General features: G+C 44.4%; 1 protein-coding gene across 2 annotated transcripts in view; it reads right to left on the reverse strand.

Moving 5' to 3' along the window:
• Positions 1-8,755, reverse strand: part of Tbc1d25 (TBC1 domain family member 25) — a 16,562-nt gene extending 7,807 nt beyond the window's left edge. Inside the window, exons 1-4 of one of the 2 annotated variants that reach the window (XM_031338786.1) lie at positions 8,604-8,755; positions 8,240-8,378; positions 6,810-6,919; positions 5,122-5,276 (exon numbers count right to left, since the gene is read on the reverse strand). In XM_031338786.1, the coding sequence (XP_031194646.1) occupies positions 5,122-5,276; positions 6,810-6,919; positions 8,240-8,362 (388 nt within the window). In that variant the 5' untranslated portion in view covers positions 8,363-8,378; positions 8,604-8,755. Of the gene's footprint in view, positions 1-5,121; positions 5,277-5,481; positions 5,588-6,809; positions 6,920-8,239; positions 8,379-8,603 lie in introns of those variants that run through there. The other variant, XM_031338867.1, reaches the window with a different exon arrangement.
• Between the last annotated feature and the right edge of the window lie 1,592 nt (positions 8,756-10,347).

The following is a 10,347-nucleotide window of genomic DNA, read 5'->3' on the forward strand; positions in this document are numbered from 1 at the left end:
CAGACAGTCAGATAGACAAGGAAACTATTATTAGCAGTAATACTACAAAGAAAATTATCGGCCGGGCAGTGTTGGCACACGCGTTCAGTCCCAGCACTTGGGAGGCAGAGGAAGGCGGATTTCTAAGTTCAAGGCCAGCCTGGTCTACAGAGTGAGTTCCAGGACAGCCAGGGCTACACAGAGAAACCCTGTCTCAAAAAAGTCAAAACAAACAAACAAACAAAAAGAAAGAAAGAAAGAAAGAGAGAAAGAAAATTATCACAATGTCCAGATTGTTTCAAGGTCCTGGCTTAATAATCTACCAAGTGTAGAATCGAAACAGGCTTCTCAGAGAGACTTGACCTTCCATTTGGTCACAACATGCTTGTTGCATTCAGAGCCATGACAATGATCTCAAGGGTCTGGAGAGACGGCTCATAATAGAGGACCTTATTTTGATTCCTAGCACCAACATTGCAGCCCACAACTATCTGTAACTCCAGCCCCAAGAGCTCTAATGCTTTCCTGTCCTCCTTGGGCACCAGGCATGCAAACGGTGCACATGTTCACATGAAGGCAAAACACCTATACACAGAAAAGAAATAAGAAAAGCAATATGATCTCAAGAATGGCATTAACTGGGGCTGGTGAGATGGCTCAGCGGATAAGAGCACTGACTTCTCTTCCTGAGTTTGAAATACCCCTGGGGGATACCCCCACTCAAATCTCGGGAGGACGTACACCCAAGGAATCACATCACGAGAGACCACATCTTGATGTAATTACAAGAGGTATATTTTCATTTCAGGACGCCCTGGTTCGGCACCACAGTTATCTCACGCAGGAGATAGTGGAGCCGACCACGAGGCTTGAAAGTTAGAGGTTTTTATAGGAAAAAAAGGGTCTGAGGGAACAAAGGGATCAGTGTGGCCATACATGATTGTCTAGTTCAAATATTAACTATTACGTGCAGAACAGAGTGGAAAATTCCTAAAGTTGGTGTTAATCTGAGTCAACAGAGCATCTGACCTTAAACCATATCTGAGAGGACCAGATGGTCCATTACTTAGTGTCTGCCAGGCACGTCTTTGCAGGCCCAGGCCTTGGACATGTCCTCGTTTGCCTAGACATGTTTTTCTCTATGTTTATAGTTTTATGTCTTCTTGACCTGCCAGCTCTTATGATATCTAACAACTTGTTTGCTCTTTCCCAGGCCTATGTGGCCAGTTTGTGATGGATTCTTAGGCCCATAACTTTACTTCCTAGTTAGCACAGGTTTAAAGCTTTAATTTCTCCTTACAAGTTCAAATCCCAGCAACCACATGGTGGCTCACAGCCATCCATAATGAGATATGACACCCTCTTCTGGTGCGTCTGAAGACAGCTACAGTGTACTTACATATAATAAGTAAATGAATCTTTAAAAAAAAGAATGGCATTAACAATATTAAACTACAAGATCCATATACTAGACACTTATTAACAATATATCATGGGGGCTACAGAGAGATGGCTCAGCAGTTAAGTGCACTGGCTGTTCTTCCAAAGGATTTGGGTTCAATTCTCAGCAATCATGTGGCAGCTCACAACTATTTGTAATTCCAGTTCCAGGGGATCTGACACCCTCACTCAGACATATGTGCAAGCAGAACACCAGTGCACATAAAATAAAAATAGTTTTAATGGGCAGTGGTGGCTCACGCCTTTAATCGAGGCCAGCCTGGTCTACAGAGTGAGTTCTGGCTGGCCTGGAACTCACCACTACCCATCTTATGGTTATGAAGATATCGCAGTGGCTGCCACATAAGCATGAGGGCCTGGGCATGGATCCCTAGTAATCAGCAGAACCAACATAAAAAATGAGAGGCATGGTACTGTACACATATAATCTCAGTTCTTGGGGAGTAAGGTACACGCCTTTAATCCTAGCATTTAGGAGGCAGAGGCAGGTGGATCTCTGTGAGTTCCAAACCAGCCTGGTCTACAGAGTGAGTTCCAGGACAGCCAAGGCTACACAGAGAAACCCTGCTTTTAAAGAACCAACCAAACAAACAAACAAAAAAACAAAACAAAAAATAGCGTGAAGGGTGATTGAGAATTTCAATGTTAACCTCTGGTCTCCTCACAGGTGGTGTACACCTATACAACCACACACAGGTACCCATAAACATATAGACACGTGGGCTGGCAAGATGGCTCAGCAGGTAAGAGCACTGACTGCTCTTCTGAAGGTCCTGAGTTCAGATCCCAGCAACCACATGGTAGCTCACAACCACCTATAATGAGATCTGACGCCCTCTTCTGGTGTGTCTAAAGACAGCTGCAGTGAATTACGCCGGAGCGAGCAGGGCCTGCAGAGGTCCTGAGTCCAATTCCCAGCAGCCACCACATGCTGGCTCATGGGCATCTGTACAGCTACAGTGTACTCATACACATCAAATATAAAAAACAAATCTTTAAAAAAAAAAAACATATAAGCAGGTAGAAAAGAACTTTCCAAATGTGTCTCTATGAAAGAGCCAGGTACTATGGATTCTATGCTCCACTGGCATCCTCTCAGCTCTTACACACCTGGGTTTGCCTTGTGCTTATTCAGCTGGAAAGACTTTATGGGTTTAAATAATACTAGTTTCCAGTTTAGAGGTGAAGAAACTGAGGCCAGGGAATAACTTAAGTAATTGACACATTTTTTGTGTCCTATTATCTTTCTTTTCTCTCATCTCTCATCTCTCTCTCTCTTTCTCTCCCTCCCTCCTTCCCCCCTCCCTCCCTCCCTCTCTCCCTCTCTCCCTCTCTCCCTCTCTCTCTCTCATTTTGGTTTTTCAAGACAGGGTTTCTCTGTGCAGCCCTGGCTGTCCCAGAACTCACTTTGTAGACTAGGCTGGCCTCGAACTCAGAAATCTGCCTGTCTCTGCCTCCCAAGTGTGAGGATTAAAGGCATGCGCCACCACTGCCTGACTGCATTCCTCTCTTTATCCTTCTCTTCCTCCCTCTTTTTCAAGGTTGCCAAGCATTTTTGTATCATTATTTTTTTCTTTCTTTTTTCTTTTTTTAAATTTTTTTAGGACCTCTGCTCTGTCTGGCCCAAAGATTTATTTATTATTATAAACAAGTACACAAGTACACTGTAGCTGTCTTCAGACACTCCAGAAGAGGGAGTCAGATCTCATTACAGATGGTTGTGAGCCACCATGTGGTTGCTGGGATTTGAACTTAGGACCTTCAGAAGAGCAGTCAGTGCTCTTAACCGCTGAGCCATCTCGTCAGCCCAATTTTTCTCTTTTTGACAGGGTTTCTCTGTATAGCTCTGGCTGTTCTGGAACTCACTCTGTAAATTAGGCCTCAAACTAACAGAGATCTGCCTGCTTTGACCTCCCAAGTGCTGGGATTAAAGGCATGCAGCACCCTAGCTCTGTAAGATTATCTGGACAATTAACTATATTCAGGTATTCCATTTAACTACATGATATCAATAAAATGCTTCAGTCAGCCGGGCAGTGGTGGCACATGCCTTTAATCCCACCACTTGGGAGGCAGAGGCAGGCAGATTTCTGAGTTCAAGGCCAGCATGGTCTACAGTACAGAGTGAGTTCCAGGACAGCCAGGGCTACACAGAGAAACCCTGTCTCAAAAACAAACAAAAGAGGTATAGTTCAGTGGTATAACACTTGCCTAGCAAACATATGGCCACCTTGTAGTCAATTCTTAGAACCAAAACAAAGCCAACCAATAACACAGTCAAGCATGGTAAGCTATGTTATCCTAGCACTTGGGAGGCATAGACAGAAGGTATCATTGTAAGTTTGATGCCAGTAAGTTCCTGGCTACCCAGGGCTATACACCAACAATTATTAAAAACAACAACAACAACAACAACAAACAAACAAACAAACAAAGAAACAAAAAACCAACCCAGCCAAAACTAAAACCAAAACCAAATTCAAACCCATAAAATGTTAAAAAAAAAAAATACAGTGTGTGGTGCTGGAAAGATGGCTCAAAGAAACTGGCTGCTGGGGCTGGCGAGATGGCTCAGCGGGTCAGAGCACTGACTGATCTTCTGAAGGTCCTGAGTTCAAATCCCAGCAACCACATGGTGGCTCACAACCATCCGTGATGAGATTGACGCCCTCTTCTGGTGCGTCTAAAGACAGCTACAGTGTATTAAGCTGGAGCGAGCTGGGCCAGAGCCAGCAGAGGTCCTGAGTTCAATTCCCAGCAGCTACATGATGTCTCACGGCCATCTGTACAGCTACAGTGCACTCATACACATAAAATAAATAAATAAATCTTAAGAAATAAAAGATGCAACATGATTTATTTAAAGAAAGAAAGAAAGAAACTGGCTGCTCTTCAAGAAGACCAGGGTTTGGTTCCTGGAGCCCAGAAGGTGGCTCACAGTCATCTGTAATTCCAGTTCAGGAGAGCCTATATCCTCTTGTGGCCTCCTCAGACACCAAACATGCATGTAGCAGAGACATATATGCAGGTGAACACTCTTTATGTTAAAAAACAAAGCAAAACAAACAAACAAAACCCTACTACTAACAACAAAAAAACCTACCAGAATGTACACTGGAGGTAGCTCTGTGGCTCCATGGCGCAGTGATTACCTGATGTGAGTGAGCAAGGCCTGGCTTTCTGCCTTGCATTGCAACAGAGAGCAGACTGAACACCCTGTGCCTATAGCCCTCATCTAGAAGACATTAGCTTCTGTACCACATTTGCTTTATCTTACCCCTTCTACATGGAAACACATTTTCAAAAAATTCCTTGGAATACCATGCAATCTACCCCTTCACATGTAAATGTGTTTTCCCCAAGAGCACAGATATTTTCCTCTAGTAACCCTGAAACCATTACCATACTGCTATGCTTACAAATTAATTATCAATATGATAATATAGGCTGAATATTCCTAATTTGAAATCAAACTAGCCTTGAACTTGAGTTTAAAGCATACAAGTACCATTACTATAATAAAACTTTTAGGGGCAGTACTGTTGATTGAACCCAGGTCTTCTCACATAATTTTAAAAAACTTGTGTCCCTGTGGCCTACCTAGAGTGGAAGGTGTTTAATTATCATCCTATGGGAAAAGCTGGATGTCAAAGCAGTTCCTTTAAGGCACTGGGTACTCACTGTCCTCTGAGGGCCGAATGTCTACACGCAACTGAAGATAAGGTTTGGAGGCAGTGGCGAAAGCTGTGCTGAGGTCCCAATCAGAAAGGAGGGAGAGGAAAGTTTCCTGTCCTAGCCGGTCTCGAGCCAGGTAGCTGATGCCAAAGTTCTTCTTCCTGTTCAAAAGATATAAGGGAGCTCTTGAGTTCTCTAGGTCAGCAGCAGCTTCAAGATCAGTTTTACAAAACAAGGAAGGTAATGTGAAAGGTACTGAAAACAACTTCCTTCTAATTGCTGGGAACTATGCTAAGGATTATGGGTATCCTGAGGTTAGGTCATTTATATCCATTTTGTTACACAAACACAGAAACAGATACACACCTGCTTATATCTGGAGGGCACACTGAAAACTGGTAGAATGTTGGTCCCCTCTGGGGATGGTAACAGTGTAGTTGAGGGATAGGAGTGGAAGAAAGCAGCCTTCTTACTACATAAAAAAAAAGCAGTCTGTATGGTTGTTATTTTTTTTACAACAAGATGTAAATGCACAAATGTTCAATCGCAACTACAAATTTATTCAGATACACTTGTGCAACCACGTAAAGAGATATTTTGCTTGATGATCACTGTAAACCAAGGATGATCCTAAATATCCATCAGTATCACACTAAATTTGTCATCACAGTCATATCTTCCTCCAGAGCAGCCCCTCACAACAAGCTAACCAACCCATCTGCCCCAAAGGATGGCAACTCTCAGCTATCAGACTGGCAAAGTTTTCCAGGCTTTAGATGAACCATTGTCTGAGAGGACAAGAAGAAAACAAACGATTTTATTGTTTTCTTTTTCCCTTTTGAGGCAGTTTAATTATGTTGCCTAGAGTGGCCTTGATCCTCCTGTCTCAGCCTCCAGAGTATTGATATCACCATGTTTGGTGAAACAAATGTTTACTTTTATCTTGCTTTTCTTTTTTTTTTTAAAGAGGTCTCTCTATGTAGCCCTGGCTGTCTTGGAAATCACTATGTAGACCAGGCTGGGCCTGAACTGTCAGAGATTTTCGTGCCTCTGCCTTCAGAGTACTTGGACTAAAGGTGTGAACCACCATATCCAGCAAAACTTTTTTTGTTTTGTTTTTTCGAGACATGGTTTCTCTGTATAGCCCAGGCTGTCCTGGAACTCACTCTGTAGACCAGGCTGGCCTTGAACTCAGAAATCTGCCTGCCTCTGCCTCCCAAGTGCACCAGTACTGCCTGGCCAGCAAAATATTTTCTGGAGAGTCCTTTTGAAAACATTCCTTGAAGGATTTTGTTTCTTTATTTGTTTTTGAGACAGGGTTTCTCTGTGTAGCCTTGGCTGTCCTAAAACTCACTCTGTAGATCAGACTGGCCTCGAACTCAGAGATCCACCTGTCTCTGCCTCCTGAGTGCTGCGATTAAAGGTGTGTACTACCACCACCCAGCTATTCTTTGAAAGTTTTTACGTATACACCTTGTAGCCCAGAAATACTACTGCTACTTTTTCTTATGACTTTCCCCCACAGATTCCAAGCAAAATACACAGATTCCAAGCAAAATACACAGATTCCAAGCAAAATACACATATTCACTGTGGGATTATTTGAAGAAAAAAAAAGCCAAACAACAAAACGAAATTACAGAAGCCTGACAGTTGCTGTAAAGATGAGTGGCCTGCTTCATCTTCCCACTCACCCATTCAAATCAAAGGCTCGGATGAGGATGTGCTGCAAAACATCCAACGAGGTGATCTGAGGATCCACAGCAAAAGAGCGGAACTCAGGGGGCAAGAAGCTCTCACATTTCTGTGGAAAGAGGACAGGGAGAGGCCATGAGGCGGCATGTCACTGAGTGTAAAGAGTGGGTTAGGTAAAGAGTGGTAGAAGACAGGGCAGGGACCAGGATTAGGTGAGATGTTCTTAGTTTTTGTACTGGGAAGAGAAAGGATGATATGTCCTTTGAATTTTACAGAGTTCATGTTTGCTCTGCAAAAGCAGACTGGCAGGAACGAAGGCTACTGCAGTAGTCCAGGTGTCCAATCCTTCCAGATTCCCTTAAATATGGTTGCCAGAATCACCATGTCGAGCCTGACCATACAATCAGTCCTCCAAACTGCAATCAGTCTGGCACATCTCCCTGTAACACTGTTGCTCAAATCTTTTCCCAACAGCAAACCTAGGGTCCCCAGGTAGCCCTCCCTCCACTCAGATTTATTTTGAAGTTTAAGCTCTACTGGTATCAAACTGTTGAGAGTTACTTTGAGTACATCCTTTCCCCAGCCTTTTCTGTATGTGCTGACCTCTCTTGGTCTACACATCCTTCCACTTCATTTGGCTCACTAAACCTTTGCCTCAGAGTGCTAACACACTCATGTGATTTCTGTCACTCCAGTCTGAGCCACTGCTCACTGCATGCTGGTATCACAACAGGTTCCTTCCTGATTGTCTATCACTTTACCCCCAGGCTTCCTTCTCCAACAATATGGGAACCTACAGGAACATACCACGCGCATCTAGGTGTTCCCTCTACCTAACATTTTATTGTCGTTGCTGCTGTTATTATTATTTTTGTTGTTATTATTCAGGTATCATTATTATTATTATTTATTATTATTATTATTCAGGTCTCTGTGACTTGAATCCCCTTTGGGGAATTTTCCTATACAGCTTTGGGTAAAGTAACTCCCTAGATCTAAGCTTTCCTATCACTTTCTTCTGATATTCACCAATGTTCAAAACATCTCATTTAATTGTTTTTGTCCCCCCTCCCACAAGCACGTGGGCTCAGGGGTGGGACACGAACGAAAGTGAACTCTCAATAGCTATTTGTTGACTGACTTTAGGATTACCCCTTCTGATAGCGACAGCACCTTCTTCATTCCTCTGGACTCCAGAACTCCTCCAGTAACCCTACAACTCACCTCTGTACCAGTAGGCTCCACCCATCCACTCCATTGGCCCCTTATCCTCTACAATTCCACACCCAACGACAAGTCCCCAAGACCTACACCTTCATTCTATCAATTCCACTCTCCAGCCTCGCCCCCAGTCTCCAGGTCACGCCCCAAATTTCAGGTCTGATCCTCTATCCTATGACAGCTGGGTGCCCAGGCAGGCTAGCCTCACCTTGACTCGGACCCGAACCACCTCACGCTCCTCCTCCTCTACCGCCGCGGCCGCCTGGGCAGCTCCGACGGGCGAGGGCGCTGCCGAGCATGCCAAGTCCGAGTCCGCGGAGGTTGTTGCCATCCCGCCGCTGTGGTCTCTGTCCAGAGGACAACTAATAGTTGCCCCTACCCTAGCCGTACACCCGACAGTGCGGGCGCCCGCGGCCCCACCTTGCACCAGAGCGCAGGCGCAGAGGGTGCTGTACGACCCTGCCCCTCCCACCTGGCTTGGGCTGGAGGTCCTCTGGGCATGCGCCTAGAGTGCTCTTGCCAGGAACCCCGCCTCCCAGAGTGGAGAATTTGGCTTTTTACTGCCTGTGTACCAGTGCCTGTCTAGGTTCCGCCTGTCCTGGTCTGTGGCGCGTTTGTTTTGGCCGTCTATATCCGGATTCATGAACTACAGCGTTAAATGAACAAGCTCGAGAAAGACAAGAGGGCGGTGTAGAGACCACAGCGTGCTGACATCAACGTTCCAGAACCCGCTTATGAGTTGCCACGTGCCTCTGGTGACAGATGATGTCATCGGTTTCAAATATTTCCCTTCGAATTAATACCCTGAAGGGGGAAAATATTTCTCTAAAGATTTTTTGTTGTTGTTGTTTTTTTTCGAGACAGGGTTTCTCTGTGTAGCCCTGGCTATCCTGGAACTCACTCTGTAGACCAGGCTGGCCTCAAACTCAGAAATCCACCTGCCTTTGCCTCCCAGGTACTGGGATTAAAGGCGTGCGCCACCACCGCCCGGCTAAAGATTTTTTAAATTTAGTTTTTCCTTCCTTTCTTTCTAAACAGAAATCTCACTAATTTCCCCGAGTTAATTTGAACTTCAGTTTTTTGTTTTCTCTCTCTCTTTTTTTAACCTTAGACTTCCCAAGAACTTACAGGTGCTTACAGGTGTGTACCACCTTCCCCATTCCCCCCTTCCCCCAACAGGGTTTCTCTCAACAGGGTTTCTCTGTATAGCCCTGGTGGTCCTGGAACTCAACTCTGTAGACCAGGCTGGTCTCGAACTCAGAAATCTGCAGGCCTCGGCCTCCCAAGTGCTGGGATTAAAGGCATGCGCCACTACTGCCCGGCTCCAGTCTCTTCATAAATAATTTACATTTATATTCAAGGAACTGTACATAAAGTTTTACACACTTCTAAACTCTTGTTTATACTTCATTAAGTAATTTACCAAAACAAACAAACAAAAACCCCAAACACTGTATGCTTTCTGGAGGTCCTACTTTTCTCTAAAATTTTTTTCCCAGGTTTTATTTTTATTTTTGAGAGATTTTCATGTAGTTCAGGCTGTCCTGATCCTTCAGACTCTGTCGTGAAAGTGCTGGCCCTACATTTTCTTTGTTTTACTTAATCCTTACAGTTTGTTGAGGTCAGCCCTGTTATAAGCTGTCTGTCTGGGTTTACCTCATTGGTAGAGCATATGTCTAGTATACAGGAGGCCCACAGCACTTCAATCACAACAAAAATATGTGTTTATTAAATATGGGTTAGATGGTTGAACACATTTTAGGCTTTTTGTTTGTTTGCTTGTTTGTTTGTTTGTGTTTCAAGACAGAGTTTCCTCTACGTAGCACTGACTGTCCTGGAACTCACTCTGAAGACCAAGTTAGCCTCGAACACACAGATATCCTACTGCCTCTGTCTCCTGAGTGTTGGGCTTAAAGGTGTGTGGCCACCCCAGCCCAGTATTTTAGGCTCTTTTGAGAAAAAAATGAGATAGGTTTTCATTACGTAGCCATGGCCAACCTGAAACTCTCCATGTAGACTAAACTGGCCTGGAACTCACAGAGATCCACCTGTCTCTACCTTCAGAGTGCTAAGATTAAAGGTGTACAACACCACAGCCAACAGGGAAGTTAAAATTTTTTATTACATTTTATTGTATGTGTGCACGTGCCACAGCATGCATGTGACAGTCAGAGGACAACTTTCAGAAGTCAGTTCTTTCCTTCCTCCAAGTCAGTACTGTGCATCCAACTCAGGTCACCAGGCAAGGCAGCAAACACTTTTTACCCATGGAGCCATTTCATAACCCCTATTTGTCTGTCTGTCTGTCTGCCTGCC

This window comes from Mastomys coucha, chromosome X (genome assembly GCF_008632895.1).
Source record: "Mastomys coucha isolate ucsf_1 chromosome X, UCSF_Mcou_1, whole genome shotgun sequence".
NCBI lineage: Eukaryota > Metazoa > Chordata > Mammalia > Rodentia > Muridae > Mastomys > Mastomys coucha.